The 20,536-nt window shown below is 36.7% G+C and overlaps 2 protein-coding genes across 2 annotated transcripts; both read right to left on the bottom strand.

Moving 5' to 3' along the window:
• Window positions 1-3,313: 3,313 nt before the first annotated feature.
• Window positions 3,314-9,116, bottom strand: LOC105862432 (olfactory receptor 10R2). Its single transcript, XM_012748702.2, has 2 exons — window positions 8,981-9,116; window positions 3,314-4,308 (listed from the first exon to the last, which is right to left on the bottom strand). Exons 1-2 carry the CDS (start codon window positions 9,005-9,007, stop codon window positions 3,364-3,366), a joined length of 972 nt encoding a protein of 323 aa, XP_012604156.2. The 5' UTR covers window positions 9,008-9,116; the 3' UTR covers window positions 3,314-3,363.
• A 5,335-nt stretch (window positions 9,117-14,451) lies between these two features.
• On the bottom strand, window positions 14,452-15,393 carry OR10K1 (olfactory receptor family 10 subfamily K member 1). The gene has a single exon (XM_012748701.2). The coding sequence runs from the start codon at window positions 15,391-15,393 to the stop codon at window positions 14,452-14,454; it is 942 nt and encodes a 313-aa protein (XP_012604155.1).
• Between the last annotated feature and the right edge of the window lie 5,143 nt (window positions 15,394-20,536).

The raw sequence follows: 20,536 nt of genomic DNA, 5'->3' as shown, positions 1-20,536 counted from the left end.
CATAAGTGACACATGATAAAGAAATACGAGTGCAACTTTTGTCTAATGGGATTGATTTATAAATTGAAACCTAAGAAACACGCAATGTTTTTGAAAGTATCCTATCAAGTTGTGGGTACAGAGGCACAAAAATGAAGAGACATTTGGACCTTCAACTTTTTTACATGGAGATATCAGACTGAGAAAATGACTTACCAGCAAATAGTGGTTATGTCTTATGGATAAGGGAAAATGATCAGAAGTTGAGGAAAAGACCTCACAGGTTAGAGCCAAGAGCCATGGAGAATTATTTCCAGGAAATAGAATTGGGCCCTTATCAGGGTACTGACATGTGTCAACCTGAATTTCAGAATTGCTATGGACTGCTATGTACCACATACCCTCCTTTTTCAAAAGGAATTATCTATTATAGTTATCCTATGCCTATCTCTTCATTATACTTTGGGTGTCAGGAGCTGACAACCTGCTGGTCCTATGTCTTAAAAGACTAGCAGATTATACTTTCTGTATATGGGAACATTTACTCTTGAACTATGATGTGAGAAAATCCACGGAACTCCATGAAAAGGGCCCCGTGGAGAGGAACTTACACTCACAAGCTAGTCTTAGCTCAGTTGCTGGCCATAAGACAGCACTATCTCATCAACCACGTGAGCGAGCCATCTTGGAAGTGGATCCTTCAAGCTTAGTCGAGCAATCCAGCTGAATTGTATGGAGCAGAGATAAGCCATCTTTATAAGCCCTCCCCAACTTGAAGATTTATAAGGAAAATAAATGACTGTTGTTGTTTTAAATTGCTAAGGTTCTGGGGGCATATATATTGCTATACTTTCATATATTCTACTTAGGTAAAGCATTTATTCAAATATGTTAAGAGGCATTTGTTAGTCTTCTACGGAATGTTGCTTACTCTGTCTAGGGTACAGATGACATTCAGAAGATTCAATATATGGGTATGATGAAGTACTGCCTTTCCCACTGCTGATTGTTTGATAGAGAAAATATGATACAGTTGTAATCACCTCAATAAATCAGAGCTCACTAAGAAGCATAACGGAAGCTTAAATTTCTACTGTGTTTTGAAGAATGTAAATCAGGAAATACTTCATAAAACAGGTGAAAATGAAAGATAACTTTGATGGTGGACAGAGTTCCACATTGGACAAAAGATTATGGTCCTTTCAAATGAGAAATTCATTGGTTCCTAGGCCAGCACAAAATCGTTCTCCATGAGAATACTGGATAAGGAAAGATGCCCTAACTGGAGAGATGTGATGTCCAGTACAGCAAATTCGGGTTTATCTTCCACTATCCTTTTATTTAATGATGTCTGTAGTGTGATAATAGCCAATGGGACCATTATTCTATAAGTGCTAATTATATTTTCTGTAGAAATATTATTCTATTAATTATTTATTAGAATCCTTTTTAAAGGGCAATTTCAACTTTTCCATGTTTCTACTAATAAAAAAAGAAACTCAGGATAAGTATACACCAAAATAATAATAGGAAATAAGATCCATAAAGTAAGATAGAAAAAAAATTTAAATTATGTTAATGTCTGCATGCTGCAGAAAATGTTCTATACATAGTGTTGAACACAAAACTCAGCCACTTTTTATGAAATTTGACCAAAGTGTTGTCTATTTCTAGAGCTTCCAGCTTAATTAGCATTGTTTTCTAGAGTATAGAATTTGTTTTTTCTACAGTCTACATATTCTATAGTCAGAAACCTTAAATTCTAGCCTAAACAGTAATTCTTCCTAAATTTTCAATGAATGGGACATAAAATAGCACTAATCTAGTTAACCGCATGTACTATCTTGACCAGTATAGCTTCTCTGTTCACCCCATGGTAATTTTTTATAAAATTCATTATTGAAAAGAAAGTTAAACCCATTGAGGAGATCTAGAATGTAGTAGCAGGGACGCAAATTAATTTCTTCTGCCATTGTAATTAAACTATAAAGCCTGTAAAATCTGTGACATGAAGATATACATAATCCTTCAAGCAGGTAAGAAAAACATTATGGCAGAATGTTAAAAAGGGAAAAAGAAAAAAAGTAAAATGGTAAAAATAGAGTTAGATGGTTTAGATGAATGTGGCCAGTATCAAGGATTCTCATGAATTGGGTCCATGGATGGATTTATAGGTACTCTGCAAATTCCTTAAATCGTAAGCCAGTATTTTCCCTATATAGGAATGAGGACAATTTCATGTATTGGATACACATAGCTCTCAACAGATTATCAAAGAAGTGCATGTTTCAATATGTGAACAAAGTGATTATCCATAGCTATTCCATTGGTTGGGCCAACTATTTGACTCTTTACATATATATAGCAACTTTCTAAATTCAATGTTTACCAATAAACTCCATCATAATACTTTATTCTATAGGGAAAACAGGCAGTAATGTCACATGACATAAAAAAGAGTTTTCCTATCTTAGTTTCAATCAGGGCACAAGAGCTGAGGGGGGTAAATGTGCCAACTACTCTCAAAAAATAAAAATGTGGAGGAAAAAAGTGGGAAATAAATATAGTCTTTGAAGGAAACTATCAGACTTCTTGATTGTATCTTCCCCAAGAATATGGAACTACTTCCAGACTTTGATATATATCTTCTGGAGATAAAGAAAAAGAGTAGATTGGTATCTGAGGTCACTTGAGAAATCTGAATGTAGGAGTTAGTGGTTACTGGCCTGAAATACCAGAGAATAGAGAGAAGACATATGACACAGAAAAGTGTTGAACTCTCAGAATTAAGAGGCAAATGCATGAGCTGTCAGCCAGAGGCAAGCTTTAACCATATCGCAAGAAACGTGGTAGCTCCCTGTGAGGAATTATTCTAGTAATCAGGAAAGCTCTTCTCAGGAAAAAGACTCAGTGTGCAACATCTGCAAAGCCTGAGAGCACCATTGCCAGAGCATGACAGTAGCAGTCAAGTAAGAAGTTTCCTCCTCCTGTGTCTCCCCCCCACCCCAGTGTAATTCTTGAAGGTTTCAGTCTACTGAAATAAATAGAGAGAGAAGTGGTTCCTGACAGAGCTAATATATAAGTCAACTTCCATCAGCCCCAATGTAGACTTCCTGATTCAAAGATCAACACCCAGGGTAGGGAGAAATTTTAGCTTTAAATGAAATCTAGACTATTAGTTATTATGTCCAGTAGACTGGACATTTAAATTTGAGGGGCTTCCTGAGTTTCTGAGAAGCTGAAAAACATTAGCCTGCAGATTGTATTTAAGAGATTGTGAAGAGAAAAGCATATTTTGTGGCGTGCATCTCAAAGAGTCCTATTATATCATGAGCTTGTGATAAAGGAGGGCAACATTTATTATGAAACTTAAAATATAATAATTCAATCATGTAGTAAAGATCCTTTCTTGCCCAACACTCTTCTGATAGCAAGTTGGACATCTTTGTTTCTGAGGCTGTATACCATGGGATTTAGTAATGGAGTGACAATGGTGTACGTCACCGCTACCAGCCGGTCCTTGTTGGATACATAGTTCGCCGATGGCCTCAGGTAGATGAAGGAAGCACAGCCGTAGTGAACAATAACAACAGTGAGGTGAGAGGCACAGGTGGAAAAGGCTTTCCTTCTGCCCTCCGCCGAGGGGATCTTTAGGATAGTCCTCAGGATGCAGAGATAAGAAACACAGATAAAGAAAAAGGGAACCACAAGTACAAGAACCCCACAGATAAATATGACAAATTCATTAACATCTGTATTGGTACAAGCCAGGCGTATGACTGGTGAGATATCACAGAAGTAATGGTTGACCTTGTTGGCACTACAGAAAGGGAGGCTGAAAACTAAATTTACTACCGTAAGGGAGCCCAGGAAGCCTCCAATCCCACAAGCAGCTGCCAGTTTCCCACACACCTGCCAGTTCATAAGAATGGGGTAATGCAGGGGATGACAAATGGCGGCGTAGCGATCATAACCCATCACACCGAAGAGCAGGCAGTTGGTGATAGCAAAAGCAAGGAAGAAGAACATTTGAATGGCGCAACAGACGAAGGAGATGGTCCTGGCCACAGAAAGTAGATTGATGAGCATCTTGGGCAGGATAACAAAGGTGTAGAAGGTCTCAGATGTTGAAAGAATGCCAAGGAAGAAGTACATGGGTGTGTGGAGGCTTTGATCCAGGTGGATGACACTGATAATAGTGACATTGCCACTAAGAATGACTAGATACAGAAAGAGAAAAACCACAAAGAGGGTAAGCTGAATTTTACCAAGGCTTGAAAAACCCAGCAACAGGAACTCAGTGACCATGGTAAAATTTTCTGCCAAGACCTGTAGAGAAGAGAGAAAGAAGTAAAACATAATTAGGTGTGTAGGCATAAGAATCTGGGATAGTCAGGCCCTGTGTTTCTTTCTGGAGGCACCAGGGTAGAGTCTTGCCTTTTTACTTATCTTTTCCAGTTTCTAGAGACTTCTAACATTAATTGATTCATGGTCCCCGGCCTCCATCTTCAAAGTCAACAAAGTTGCATCTCTTTCTCTGACTTTCTCATTCTCTCTTCCACTTTTAAGAACCCTGACAATTGCACTGGGCTGACCAGAATAATACAGGATGATCTCTCTATTTTAAGATCAGTTAATTCCTTCTGCAACTTCAATTCCCCCTTTTCACATAATCTAATATATTTCCAGCTTCCAGGGATTAAAACAGGGACATCTTTGGGTGTTCATTATTTTGCCTACTTCAACTAGCAACAAACAATCCAAAAATATTAAGAAAATTTTATTTGCAATAGCATAAATTTAACAAAAGAAGTACAAGACATATACACAGAAAACTACCAAACATTGTTGACAGAAAAAATTATAGAAGATTTGAGTAAATGAAGAACATCCATGTTTATGAGTTGAAAGACTCAATAAAAAATCAAGAGGTAATTCTGAACAAATTGATCTATATAATATGTCAACGTAATTCCTATGAATCTTACCAGGCTTTTCATGTAAGTGTTGAAGAATGGAAAAACAAATGTCACATATACTCACTATTAAATCGGAACTAATCAGTCAACACTCATGTGCACATATGGTAGTAAAACTCAATGGAAATCAAGCAGGTGGGAGAGGGAGGAGGGGATGGGTAGATTCACACCTAACAGGTTCAATCCACACTATCTGGGTCATGAGCACACTTATAACTTGTCTCAAACTGTACAAAAACAATTCATATAACCAAAATTTTTTCACTCCCATAATATTCTGAAAAGAAAAAAAATCCTAGTCAAACTATTATATTTAAATTTATATTTAAGAAAAATTATCTGTGCCTTTGAGCAAAAATACTGATCACTAACAATAAAAAGAAAATCATGTGGAAATCATATTTTTGGAAGCTCTTCCACCTAAAAATTTAAAAATGTTATTAAACAATTATTAGGTCAAAGGGAAAATGTAGAATAAAATGAAATAATTTCTAGAAAATAATGACAATTGTATTCTACATACTAGAATAGCTAAGTTTAAACCAGTCACCAGAAGAAAGTTTATGCCTTAATTATTTATCTAAATAAAAATTAATAAACTTTTTTAAAATTTGAAATACTCTTGATGCCATCTAAACTGTTTCTGACATACAATGGTAACTCAATAAATATATCTTTAATAACTTTTAAATATTAAATTTTTACCTCATGTGTTCAAAAATTCTGGTATGTATTAATAAAATAAAAAAATTTAAAAAGATTAAAAAATATATCACTGGATAGGAAATATAAAAAGCTATACTTAAAGGCAATTAAATATCAAAGAGTAGTAAATAAGCAGCAATTGCACTATATGAAACAAAATATTTATTTACAACAAAAGCACAATCAGAAATACTAAAAAGCAAACAACAAATGGAAAATTACCCAAAATATTATTACAATGTTAATGTTCTTACAAACTGATGGAGAAAATAGCAAACTCTAAAGAAGAAAACAGATATAAGCATACAGTTTATCAAATAGAAGTAAAATACATCAAACATGTAAAAATTTATTTTACTTCATTTGTATACTGCAATTTAAAATTAAAGTGAAAGATCATTTACACTCATCAAATTAGCAGTGATGATATGGGTTATATGATTAGCAACAAAATATTTACTAATGGGTCATAAAATGGTTATAAATTTATTCAAAGAAATTCAGCAAAATATATCAAGATCCTTGAATATATTCATCTAATTTGCTCCAATAATTCTATTTTGGGAAATTTACCCTACTAAAACAGATTTATGTGTAAAGATATGTTTATAGTAAGGAAATCTGGAAGTCATAATACAAACTAACAGTGCTAAGTTTCAGAAAGGCAGTATTATTGTGTAGTGAATGAGAATATGGAATCTGGAGGCAGATAACTTGGTTTGGGTCCCAGTTCTTTCATTGGGTGACTGTGTGACCTTGGACAATTTATTTAACCTCCCTGAGGTATAGTTTTCTCATCTAGGAAATCAGCTGTCATAAGTATTAAATATGTTAATCTATGTAAAGTACAGAGAACATAGAAAGTGCTCTCTATTAGTGGTATTATTTTCTTTGCTATTATTTTTCTTGCTGGCTCTTTCTAATACAGACAAATCTGCCATACTAAGACAGTGATTTTGAAACTTTATGCTTATCCCATTTCTTGGATTATAGAAATCACCTGCATGATCAACACTAGCAGTTTTAAATTTCAAATAGACAGTAGGTTAGAAAAGCAGAGAGGATAAGATTAAAGTACACACAGTCTGAATAGCCCTTACTTAAGATGAATCTTTTATTTCAATTTGTGTACAGCATGTACACACGAATGCTGGATGGCAATTAAAATGTATTTATTGCTTTGTCTTGCAGATAGATCTATGAATATAGAATACACAACTCAATAGACTGTCCAACTGATTTACAACATCTTTATTGGAGGATAAAGTTTCTTTACCTCTTCAGGCCCCCTGATTCCCATATCTGGTGTTTTTGATATGCCTGATTCTTCTCTAGAGGCAGAACTATGGCTTCTGGAGAGAATCAGTGTTTCTGAAAAGAAAAATAAACATACCATGACATTCCTTATTTTTAATATTGTTTGCCTTTTCCTCTTTCATACTCTGTCTTGAAGGGAGAAGTTATACAAATCCATTCAAGCAGGAAGCTCTAATTTTCCTTTTTGCCTCCACTCCTGTAGACCTGGGACAGGCAATTGGAGAGATTATTTTCCAGAGTTATTTGGACAGCAGAGATATAGGAACCTGAGAATAGAAATCATGGTGTTGTGGACGTAGAGAACAGCTTGGAGAAGCAGGGAGAAGACAGGAGAATAAATATCAAAGTGGGTGTTGAAAGAGCTTAACTGAGAAGAGGCGATATCAGGAACGTTAAAAGTTACATTTAACCAGGCACTTTGTTATTCAAAACCCTACAATGATCCCTGCAAACTTTATAAAATTCCAAATTCTTTAGTAGAAGAAAGGAAAAAAGAAAGATGTGGGGAAGAAAGAGGGTAGGTAAGGGAGCTGATAATTTGGTTTCTTATGACACTACAAACTCATCTCTTCTAGCTCCCAGATTTTATCCCAATTTGTAATCACATGGAACGTCATGTAGTTCATTGAACATGCAGTGAGCCATGTCAAATAACAACAATGCCTTTGCCTGTGTTTAGGCAGATCCTCTGATCTTTCAAATCATTTGCTGCCAAGTCAGGTTCCCAAATACTCTTTCAATTTAACAAATCTTTATTGGATACATACTAAGTCCTAGCCACTCCATTAGGTGTTTGGGATATATCAGTGAACAAAACAAAGATCCCTACCCTTGTGAAAAATTATTTCTAGAACTTCTCACATTTAGAGTTTAATAATTAAAGATAATAATCTTTCTTGACTAGTACAATTTGAGCCCTTAGAAAGCAAACACCATGTTGTTGTTCATTTGACAAAAGTTTTTGTATCGGAAACCATGCATTTTATATACATCTCTCTAACCCTATCAGCATCAGAGTTTCTAGCAATTGCAAATATTCAAAAATCTATGTAACAAAATCAGTGATTAAACAAGTTAGTACATGACTAAAACATTGCAACTGATTTGTAGGTATTTCTCATGTAGCTGATAAAGGCACTTACAATGAGCAAGGAAACTAGATAAAGATTTATATTGTGAAGAAAGCACTAGAGATGGAGTAAAAAGGTATGAATTCACATTCTTATTGGGCAAATAATTCTCCTGAATCTTAGTTTTTTCTTCTGAAATTTGGGATATTATAAGGACTAATGGATAGCATAAGTAAAAAAAAAATGTAGCCCAGAATTACACATAAGAAGCCCTAATTATTTCCTTCCTTCCTTCCTTCCTTCCTTCCTTCCTTCCTTCCTTCCTTCCTTCCTTCCTTCCTTCCTTCCTTCCTTCCTTCCTTCCTTCCTTCCTTCCTTCCTTCCTTCCCTTCTCCTTCCAAGGTTGATGCTAAGGATAGCCCCTAAGACCACTCTGCAATATCTCTAATGGTGTTCTTTTTTTCCTCCCTTAAGACCTCAACCTTAGGTATAATCTCCCTATATAGCTACTTGTCATCTTTGTCTTCCCACACAGCTTCTTTTCTCAGTACCACCCACCAACACTTTACTGCCATGTATCTGTAGACCCTAGTTCTAAGAACATCTCAACAATTTCTGAATTGAACGTAAGATAAAGGTATAACTAGCTGTCATCTTTGAGATGGTATAAATTTATCCTGAGATTTTAGGTAATTTAATTTCTTAAATCATCTATAAAATAAAGAAAACCAAAGTTCCACTATGAAAAAGTGTCACATTCCCCAAAATATGAATCCTGGTGTACAAATAAATGCAGTTCTCTTATTTCCTAAATATAGCCCAAGTCCTTTAAGGAAATGCCTAAGTAATTTGCCACCATTAGCACATTTCCAGTATATTACACATCTTCCACTCTCTTAAAGTTTTTCAAGCCAGGAACAAAAGACTTACTACTTTGCTCCCCAGAACAGCGGCCATTATACCTCTCTGTATTGCTTGGCCCAGCCACGACCCTAATGAGTGGACTTAATCAGGTTTTCTTTCTGGTTATCAGCATCAGAGTCAATGCCCTGCTTGGTAATTTTACAATCCAGCACCCTAGGGAGCCATGATCACATTGCTTCTGATGCATTCTGCTTTCTTTCAGTTAGCAACTATGTTCCAAGGGGAAAAAGTTCCTCAAAGCTCTTTTGCCAAATAGATAAACCATGCAATAGGCTCATGGAATTAGTTGATTTCTTATTTCAGATTCTCTAGTGAGATGACTTATTAGAAATCTGGAGGCTGCTGGACACTAGCAACAGAAAATCCCTGGCAACCTCTTCCCATGGGCTTCCTCCTATAGTTCCTGACTTTTACCCTTTTATTGGTGACAAGAATGTCCTGCACTCTTTCACTCATGAACTCTAGCCTCTATTTCAAGGGGAGAGATGGATTTTGAAAAATGGCAGATCAAGGGACTCACAGGTTCCTATAGACCCAGCAATGATATTCACAAGGAGCAAATCTGGGAGAATGCAAAAGAGTATGGGAGTACTCAGTTGCAGAGCCCAGAGAAACCATTGATGTATATTTATTCCAAAGTGTATACTTAGTTCCTAATTTTTTTCATGACCTGTGTTATAGTCAGAAAACCTGAACTCAAATAAGTGACAGTTCCATGTGGTATGCCGTGATGGGGGATTATGACAGAGATATGCGTATGTCACTATGAAAGCATATGGAAAATAAATATGAATTATACAGGTAAATAACTTCCTAGAGAAGGTTATGCTTCAGCGAAGTTTTGAAATACGAATAGAGGGTAGACAAGTAATAAGAAAGAACAAATATCAGAAAAATACATGTAAAAGTAAGGAGGCATGAAAAAAAATGTGTTATCATTTGGAACAGGCAAGCACTTTGGTAGGAATTTCAGCTTAAAGAATTAAAATTTACTTTCAGATCTGTTAGGAGGTATTGAAAGATTTATAATCTGAGACATTATCTGATGATATTTTTATTTAGGAAGATAATGATGATGACAATGTTCAACATTTAAATAGTGCTCGGTATGTGCAAGACACTGGTCTGTTTAGTACATATTTTCTAGTTATCCAAAAGATCACCAGGATAGCTAAATAGTAGATAGGACGGTTTTGTTGGTGATATCAGTTTACAGACCAGGAAGAGATAGTTTCCAGCTTGGACCAAAGGTACTCTGTCTTCCAGGAAGGAAAGGGCAGGGTGGGTTTTATGCCTCACAGGTCCTGTGTCATATAACAGAGTCATGCATATTCAGCAGGTTTGGTGGGAAAGTTTTACATAAGAGGAGAGTTAAGCACATGTGCAGTGAGTAAAAATACATAATACACATCCTCTATTCATTTTGGGGTAGAGTTTTAATATTAAAATGAGGTAGAATTTTGCTATTTTTATAAAAAGGTAAGACTATAGGACCCAAAGAAAGTTTGTGTGGCAGTCTCTATTACCCTGCTGAAACTGGCTTAAGGTCTGCAGTTGCTTACCAGGAAAGAATATTTGTAAGGCCTGCCCTCTGTCTAATCAGAGTTGTAACGGTCTAAGTTGTAAATCAGAGTTAAGAAGGGTCTGACAATTTGTCTGATAGCTCTTATTGTTAGGGAGTTTAGCAAAGCTGTGTTTTCTCTTGTAGCTCTTGTAGGAATTTCTTGTTTCTCTTGTAGGCATTTAGGGAGCTGCCATGGCAGTGGAACCCTGAAGCCTCAGCCAGCAGTTAACTTTAGTTTCCTTAACCTAGGGATCTGTGGTAGTTGAGAAAGGAGCATCTATTTTGATCTCTCAGGTCACGACAAGAACCCTAAGATCTCCCTGGCAGCCCTGTGAAAAATCATACTTGAAATTGTTACAGTCATCCAAAGGAGACAAGGTGGAACTGTGGAAATGCAGAACAAATGTGATTGAGGAAATTTAGCCAGTAGAATCTATAGGACTTAGTAGCTGATTTAATGTGTGGTGTGAGAATTGAAAAAAGAAAAAGTGGTGAAGATGACTTCCACATACTTGGCTTGTCTGCCTGCATGGCTGGAGTTAACATTCAGCAAGATAGGACATGAAGGTGGCAGCGTGGGGACAGAAAATGGCAGAGCAGGCATGGCCATTCACAAGACAAACATCTCCATCATGCCACTACACAAGGAACTGGGTCAACAGGGTCGTGTCTAGCATACAAATCCATGCTGTCAGGAAATTTAAATTCATTGCAGAGAGAGACAAGGGAAAGCAGTTATACTTCAAAAGCACAGGCAACAAAAGCAAAAATAGACAAATGGGACTATACCAAGCTAAAAATATTTTCTTCACACCAAAGAAAACAATCGAAAAAATAAAGAGACAACCTATGGAATGGAAAAAAATATTTGCAAACCATATATCTGATAAGGGGTCAATATCAAAATATATAAGGAACTCAAAGAACTCAATAGTAAAATAAAAACTCAATTAAAAAATGGACAAAGGATGTGAATAGACCTTTCTCAAAAGAAGACACATACAGATGGCTAACAGGTAATATGAAAAATGCTCCCCATCACTATCAGGAAAGTGCAGATTAAAACCACAAGCATCTGTTACTTCATCCCTGTTAGAATGGCTACTAACAAAAAGACAGAAAATGAAAAGTGTTATTGAGGATGTGGAAAAGGGGAACTCTTGTACATTGTTGGTAGAAATGTAAATAATACATCCATTATGGAAAACAATATGCAGGCTCCTTAAAAAAAATTAAAAATAGAACTACCATGTAATCCAGCAATCTCACTACTTGGTATCTATCCAGTAAAACATAAAATCATATATTGAGGAGATAACTCCACTCCCATGTTTATTACAGCATTATTTATAATAGTCAAGATATGGAAACAACCTGAGTGGCCATCAATGGATGAATGGATAAAGAAAATGTGGTATGTATACACAATGAAATGAAATATTATTCTACTTTATAAAAAGAAGGAAATCCTGTCATTTGCAACAAGATGGATGAAACTGGAGGACATTATGTTAAGTGAAATAAGCCAGGCACAGAAAGTCATAGACTGCATAATCTCACTCATGTGTGAAATCTAAAACAGTCAAACTCACAGAAGCAGAGAGTAGGATGATGGTTACCAGAGGCCACAGGGGTGGGGTAGGGATTTGGAAAGACGTTGGTCAATGAGTACAAAATTTCAGTTAGATAGCAGAAAAAATTTTTAAAGATTTATTGTACATCATGGTAACTATGGTTAGTAACAATGTATTGTGTTCTTGAAAATTGCTAAAAGAGTAGATTTTAAGTGTTCTCACCACAAAAAATTGATAAATATGTGAGATAATACATATGTTGATTATCTTGAATTAGCTATTCTATGCTATATGTATATCCAAAAAATCTTGTTTTACACAGTAAATTATATAATTCTGTTATCAATTAAAAATGAATTTTATAAAACCAGTTATACTGGCCTTCCTTGCTTGCCTCCAATCCATCCAGCTCTTCAGGGCTTTTGTAAATGTTGTTCCTTCTGTCTATAAATATCTCCCTGAACAATCCCTTTTACCTGGTGACTCTTACTTCCCCTTCAGGTTATAGGTTAAATGTCACTTCCTCTGGGAGACTAACCCTACACCATTCCACCTAGATTAGCTTTCGTTTAATATGCTCTCCTCTGGCCCTTGCATGTATTTTTCCTTCAGGGAATAGACCTAAACTGGTGGTGAGGTGTTTTCCCTCAGTATATCTGTTTACTGGGACTGTCCAGAAACAGGCATTAAGATTTATGAGGACAGGGAGCACATATATTTTGTTCACCATTAATTTCCAGTAACTAAAATAGTATCTAGTAAATATTAAGCAATGAATAAATATTTGTTAAAGTTTTAAGAGATACGATAAAAATAGGTCATGGGTGTTATAAGAACACAGAGAAGGCAGAGCCTAAACCCATTGGCAGGGTGCAGTAGGCAGACACAGGAGGGCCAAGAGGGAAAGTGATAAGCTGAGATTGTCTTAAAATATGACATGAAATATATAAACTAAATAAAGGAGAGGACCTAGTGCAAGGAGAGAAACAGCACGTGAGAATGCAGAATCTTGTCACTTTGGAGCTTCAGCGTGGATAACTAGGCACATAGTGAAATGGATAATCACATCAGAAATAATAATACTGGAGAGGTAGGCAGAAAGTAGATGATAAGTCCATCCTAATGAATGAATCTTGGCTTCATCTTGTATGGCAAGGAGAGTCACCGGAGGGTTTTCCATGGGTTTTCTGATCGTTCTGGAACTCTAGCCCTCGGTTAACATAAACTCAATCTCTTTGCTTATAATTACTTGAGATATTTCAGCAGTGATGCAATGCCTTATGTTTCCTGAAGACAGTAAATTAGTATGACGTTCAGGGAACAAATATGGGGTCTAAGACAAGACATTATGTGAAGGACTCACCTATACATGGGGAGGAGACTCCACAATGAGGTTCCACTCTCAGACACAGGAAGGACAAACAACCTCAAGCAAAGGCAAAGACATTTCAATATGTAGGTTGAAGGGTTAGATCATGGGCCAAAAAGGGCCACTAAGGTTTGTTGCAGATTGTGTGGGACCAAGGTTGCCTTCCATCTTCAGGAAAGAGAAGGTGAGGATTGATAGATTCTCTGCTTCTCTTCCTTGGAGCTAGACAGCTTGAATACATCTTTGCTCTCCTCAGTTGCTTCCATCAACTTGGATGCATCTTTGTTCTCATATTAATTTTTTTCATTCAAAACCAGTATTTATTTGAAGTTAAAAACTAATTTACAAAAGAATGTATTTTTTAAAACAAATTTAGTTTTTCTACTTATTTCTGGTTACACCTGTGCAACACAAATTTTCCAAAGCCACCTTAAAGCCTTTTGAAACAAAGCAGGAAAGAAATAAGCAAGTAATTACTTATTAAATTAAATATAATTAATTAATAATCTCATCATAAAAGACTGAAATTGACTATGCTATTTAATTTTAAGAGCTTTTATTTCCTTTAGTTTTAATGTTTCTTTTTCATTAACAAAGTTCAGTCAAATGACAACCATGTGGAATTATTTTGTTCAGTCATAAAACCAAATTAAATACTTACCAAGACTACCTTAAAAATAGGTCTGCAAAACAATAATCTGGAGAAGATTCTTAAATTACAAATATATTAATTTTTGAATGGTCAAAATTTAGAGCAGTAAAATATAATTAAATTCATTCTGGCATTGAGTAATCCCTTCCCATATCTGCTTAGCCTTGTTGAAGTATCATTGAAAGTAGAGAACCAGAATAGATATTCAACTTCCTTGAGCCTCATTCTTGTCATATGTGGACAATTAAACAAGAAAACATGTAAAAATACACATTTTGCCTGGCATGTGCTGGGCATACATAGTTAAAAATTGGCTCTTCAATTAACAGGATATAAAGTCTGGCCCATTGTTCTTCGAAAAGCTGATTTAAATTCCTTATTTCGCAAACTGTAAATCATTGGATTGAACAGCGGTGTAAGGATGGTGTAAGACACAGATATTAGGGTGTCTTGGCTTGAAGAGTAATTGGACTTGGGCCTTAAGTAGATGAAAGAGGCACAACCATAGTGAACAGTCACAACAATGAGATGGGAGGCACAGGTGGAGAAGGTCTTGTATCTTCCAACAGACGAAGGGATTTTTAGAATGGCAGAGATGATGCGTATGTAGGAGACCAGGATAAGTAATAGAGGAATAACCAAAACGAAGACACCAAGCATGAATATGACCAACTGACTGATGCGGGAGTGGTGAGATGCCAGTTTGAGGACAGGGGAGATGTCACAGAAGAAGTGATGGAGCTGGTTGGAGGAGTGGAAGGGCAAGTGAAATATCAGGGAGGTGGTGACCAGGGAGACAGTGAAGCCACCAGCACAGGCAGCAGCCACTAGTCCTATACACACCCTATGTCCCATGAGCACCATGTAGTGCAGCGGGTTACAGATGGCCACGTAGCGATCATAACCCATGGCCGCCAGCAAGAGGGAGTGAGAGCAGCCGAGGAAGAGGAAGGAAAACATCTGGATGGCACAGCCCAGGAAGGAAATGGTCTTCTTCTGGGCCAGCAGGTCGACCAGCATCTTGGGTACAATGACAAAGGTGTAGCAAGTTTCAGAGCAGGAGAGGACAGCGAGGAAGAAGTACATGGGGGTATGAAGGGCCCTGTCCAGCACAATGGTGGAAATGATGATGGCATTGGTACCCAGAGTGATCAAGTAGAGGAGCAGGAAGACAACAAAGAGCAGCTGCTGCAGCCTGGCCAGGGAAGAGAAGCCAATGAAGACGAACTCTCTCACAGCAGTCTCATTGACCTGCTCCATAGAGGACACTTCTATACAGGAAAGTCAGGGACAGATGTAGGGGCCAGGGTCTGGGAAGCAGAGTAGAAATGCAGGGGATATTCAGCACAACGTTTGCAGGTGGCAGACATTTCCAGATATTTGGTGGAATTTCTTCATTCCATCTTCAAAATATCTGCTAAAAGAAGAATTAATGCCAGATATGCAACAGAATAACTGACAGTTTGGAGGCTTTCTCTAATGTGAAGAACATGCTATCCCTCTATTTTAGGATTAGCAAATTGTCTAATAGTTTTCCCTTTTATGTAATGTATGGATTATTGTTTTCCTTGCTCAATATAGCACCCAAAACTAGCCCTCCAAAAGTGAAAAATATTGTTATTTTCAGCTATCTGAACCTGATCAGAATGTAGAACGAAATAATCAATACTTTTCAGACATAAACGTGAACTTCAGTTTATCCAACCGTGAAATGAGAAGGGAAAGAAAGAACAAGATGATCTCAGAGTATAAGCATGAGAGCACTTGATACTGATGACTTACATTCTGAGATATGTGGTAAGTATTGAGATACTTTATCTCAATTATTCATGACAGCAATCTTATGTCAGTACTGAAAATGATAATAAAAACAGACAAACAAAAACCTTTAGCTTTACTTCTGACAGACTAACAAGCGACCAATAAGAACTACTAGTGCAGGTTCCACAAGCTAGAGCATGGCACAGCCCAGGAAGGAAATGGTCTTCTTCTGGGCCAGCAGGTCAACCAGCATCTTGGGTACAATGACGAAAGTGTAGCAAGTTTCAGAGCAGGAGAGGAGAGCGAGGAAGAAGTACATGGGGGTATGAAGGGCCCAGTCCAGCACGGATCAAGAGTGGAAGAAAAGATAACACTAGTGTGAAACAAAAATTCTCTTTTTTCAGAAAGACGACAGTCACCAGGGTGGTAAAGAGAGGATATTAACTCTGTGGCATTTTGCAAAACACTTTACTTTTCCATTCTGAGATATAGCAGAGAATCTCATAGAAATGGAGTTTTGCAGAATGGCTTAGAGCTTGCTACAAAGAGTGATGGAGAATGTATAATTGGGAAGTTTGCCAGGCTCCACTTTCCTGCTATAAACCATAGGCTTTGTACCTTTCAGATATCATTGTGTCAATAAGATTCCTTTTGAACATTCTTCTAGCAAAAATAGTTTGCAAACTGCTAGAAATAATTATTTCTAAAGTCATTTTAGGTTTAATTTTTCAATGGGTACATTTACCAGTGGCCCAATCTAATAAAGAAAGAAAGTGCTGTCTAGATGGAAAATCATCCAGCATATATTGGCTGTAGCCAGTTTTTATTTATATACTTCCGAGGATTTTACATCATTTTATGTCAAGGCATTATTTACATCTACTACCAGAATTTGTTTGTTGATTTTGCATTTTTCTAGTCAATGGCAACCCTTTGTTTCTTGGACACTAAGTTATTACTAAATCACAGGACATTTTTAAAACTCACTGCAAGTATCCCTAGAATTTGGAAATGATATATTTTTTTTATTTCTTACTATAAACTTGTCCTAAACTTAATAGTAACTATTTACTGTGCTGAAGTTAGTGTAACTATAAAGTTACCATTATTACATGTAAATATATAGACAGATATACCACTTATATCTTCATTATATTTGTGTGTGTTTATGTGTACTAATTATAAGTTTCTATATCAAGGTAAAAGTTTCCCTACATAATTACTCCTCCTGGACAAATGAATTTCTGAATATTCAAAATGATGAGGAAATCTACCTTTATAATCTTTGCTTAGCCTTGTGTCATCACTTTCCTAAAAGACTTTCACCTGGATCTTCGTTCAAATAACTCACCTCTAACCACCACTAATCCCTCACTCCACTGAATATGATATATAAAGTAGACTATGGAAGCTGGAATTCTCTGATTCTGATATAACACCTGCATCTACCCAATACTAAAGAAAATTGTTTGGATTATTTGTCACTTAGGCCCATGAGGTTGGCTAATTCCAGCCAAGTGGATTGTTACAAAATATTAATATAATCACATAGCCTAAATGAATTGTATGATTGCTATAATTGCCTTTTTCATAATCTGCAGATCCAGCTCCACAGGTCAGCTGAGAAGACAGCCCCTGTCTACTCAAGATGGCATTAGGGGCTACCACAGTGCACTGTCATTGGTACTATGGCAGAAAGACAAAAGAACAGAAAAATAAAAAGTCTCATCCTGCCAAATACCAACAAGCTATTAAAAAAAGATGAAAGATCTCTCAATTTGGAATGAGAAGATATAGATTTTAGATCTAGTTTTGTGCAATTTTGGATGAGGTACTCAACTTGGATAGTCTCCTTATTTTAAAATTGAAGAGACAGGGTAATAAATACCTGAAATATACTGTTAGGACGCATGGAAGGTATCAAAGCAAAAGATCTCTGAGCAATGGTTTACAGAGAATGGCAGCACTTGAGCATGACACGCAGGAGCCTTTGCAACGCAGAGAGTCAAAGATTCTCTAGTTAGATGATCTCAAAATTCCCCTTATTTGTGATATCCTAGAACCTATGGATGGAATTTAGGTTATGATACTTGGAGATAGTGCTTCTGTGTCCTATCTTTCTAGCTCCTCAGATGCTTCACTGGGATTTTGTGTAATCTGGATTTAAACAGAAATTCAATACAGGAGGGTACTGGGTTCCTCAAAGAAGAGACGATCTACAGAGTTTTCACATGCAAAACTTTTGAAAATTCAGATATTTACCGTAGGGAAAATATCAACCAATTAACTGAGAGAAATTATGTACACAGCCTCAGACAGTAAAGAAGTGGAATTTTTATCTTAGATACACATGAAAATCTTCAATTTATCCAAATTGCCTTATTAAAATGGAGTTGAAGTAGCAGATTTTGATTATACCTAAAAAACATTCACCCATGAGTAACACAGCAGAGGGATAAATGGGAAAGTAAAAGAGAAGACAGAGGTGGAGTATCTGGTTCATTTAATCCATGAATCCATTGATCTTTTTAAAAAAAATAGAAGAGAAAGTTAGAAAGAAAGAAAAAAAATCTAGCTAGGAGCAAGCATGATTCAGTGTGATCATCAAGAAAAATTCCAAGAACTATATGGACCATTTCCAAACACTTATAGTACCTGGGTGAAAAGCAGCCCTTGATTCTCCTTTTTAACCCTGCCACTTACCAGAAATGCCATCTGATCTCCAAGCAGGGACAGGCAAGAGGCTTTCTTAAGCACTACTCATCACTCAGGTAGAGGACCCGCAAAGCCCCAGACTAGGTCAGTATTCTTGCTGCTCAGTATGTACCTTCATTGCTCTCATCCTTCCAATTTAGAGAGAAGCAGCTATTTGGTACTGGGGTCCCCTGACCAATAGAATCTAAGCCACAGACCAGAGTCTAAGAAAATAACAGCAGAAGAGAGGGCATCTGCCTTGAGGTAGAAGCTCTCTTCTGCATCAACAGTGCTAGCCACCTCTATCCATCAGGACTTTCTGCTTCCTCACATAAGTCACTGTCTTCAGAAGTTCCAGTGACCAACATGGGGTGTGGTTATTAGAAACATGCACTGTGATCACTGGACTCCTGAGGCTAGATCTACTGCCCTGGAGACATTGTCTTGGGATTAATTAGAAGTCAAATTTATTTTGGAAAAATAATGTCATCAGGTTCTCAAAGATGGCTTCAGTTGAAGAGCCTGGGGAGATGGAGCCATGAGCATAATTAGCCTAAGAAGGCATTGAAAGTTGAGTCCATCTGTGATGGATTCTGAAGGAGAACCTACCACAATTAAGACTGTAATGCAGCAGACCAAGTGGAAAATATTTACTGAATTTTAAGTCCGAAGACTGATGTATTTGTCCAGTGACTCTCGACTTCAGTGTTTGTAAGACTCAAGAGAGGTCTCAATTATAAATTTATCTTCCAGGCCCCTCCTCCCTGAAATTCAAATTAGGAACATTGGCATGTTCTGCTAAATCCTAAATTGTTAACAAATACCTAAAGTCTAGTCTATTTGAAACCTATTTTCAAATTGTTTGTTATCATATGAATTATTTTACCAGGATGACAAAATATTATACGGTTGTGAATTTCACCCAAGCTAATCTATAAAGTCAATATAATTCCAGCCCAAATCCCTGCATGAATTTTGAAGTCAACCTGACAAGCATGTTCCTAAAATGTATATGAAATAATAATACAATTTTGAGAAAGAAAAAGTAATATAGGGGCTCACTCTTCTCAATAGTAAGATGTCTTAGTCCTGCACTTTGGTATTGGTGCAGGAAGAGATAAATAGTATAGAGACAGAAAGGAGGGCTCAGAAATTGATGTGTGCATATTTGGGGACTTAGTCATTGGCAGAAGTCACCTCACAAGTCAGTGAGAAAATTATGATTATTTAGTAAATAATACCAGGAAATCTCTGTGTACCCCAGCACAGAAGGAGGTGACTGGGTAGAAAGACAGAATGATTTACTTAAGGCTCAGGTATAGCACTGGCTCTGGCTCTCTGATAACACCTAATGGAGCCTTGTATATCTACCCAAAGCAGTACATACTCTGAACCAACCACCCGTGCATTGTGTCCATTCTCTAACAACAAGAAACAATGTGAAGGAAGATGAAAATGGTTCCTTCTTTTGTTATTCTTAAGGACTTGACACACGTTAAGTTTTAGCTTTGTGACTTAAAGCTGTCTCTTCTGAAATGAGTGTTGTTTTCCACTAGGAAACACAAAAATGGAGATTGAGATTGCCCCTTGGACACTTCAATCTACTTTGTGCTGCCAGTAATCTACAGGCATAAATGGGTTTGCTACACTAGCTAGAGTGATTGATTCTATTTTTGAAGGAAACGTGGGGTGTTGCTGATACACTACCAGGGCAGAAAAGAGTGTGTTTAGAATCTAGATGTTCTAGGGCATTTTCATTACTTCATATACAATGATAAAATTTAATAAGAAGACTAAAACAACCTAATCTGGGCAAAGTCACTAATGGTTCAAGTCTTTCAGAAATACTGAGGTTTTAGTTGAGCTCAAAGGAATATAAATAGGGTAGAAGAAAAAAATCATAAATGTCATGACAGTCTTATGTTTACTTATAGAAATGAAGATTGAA

The sequence above is a fragment of the Microcebus murinus genome, chromosome 2, assembly GCF_040939455.1.
Source record: "Microcebus murinus isolate Inina chromosome 2, M.murinus_Inina_mat1.0, whole genome shotgun sequence".
Taxonomy (NCBI): Eukaryota; Metazoa; Chordata; class Mammalia; order Primates; family Cheirogaleidae; genus Microcebus; species Microcebus murinus.
Note: the sequence above shows the minus strand (reverse complement) of the source record. Positions and strands in the feature narration are given on the sequence as shown.

What these genes read in the sequence shown, in the direction of transcription:
- LOC105862432 (XM_012748702.2), bottom strand. Translation starts at nt 9,007, where the DNA reads ATGGCCGCTGTTCTGGGGAGCAAAGTA. An exon ending in CTGTTCTGGGGAGCAAAGTA is followed by an intron (nt 4,309 to 8,980) that starts GTAAGTCTTTTG and finishes TCTTCTCTACAG; the next exon opens with GTCTTGGCAGAAAATTTTAC.
- OR10K1 (XM_012748701.2), bottom strand. Translation starts at nt 15,393, where the DNA reads ATGGAGCAGGTCAATGAGACTGCTGTGAGAGAGTTCGTCTTCATTGGC.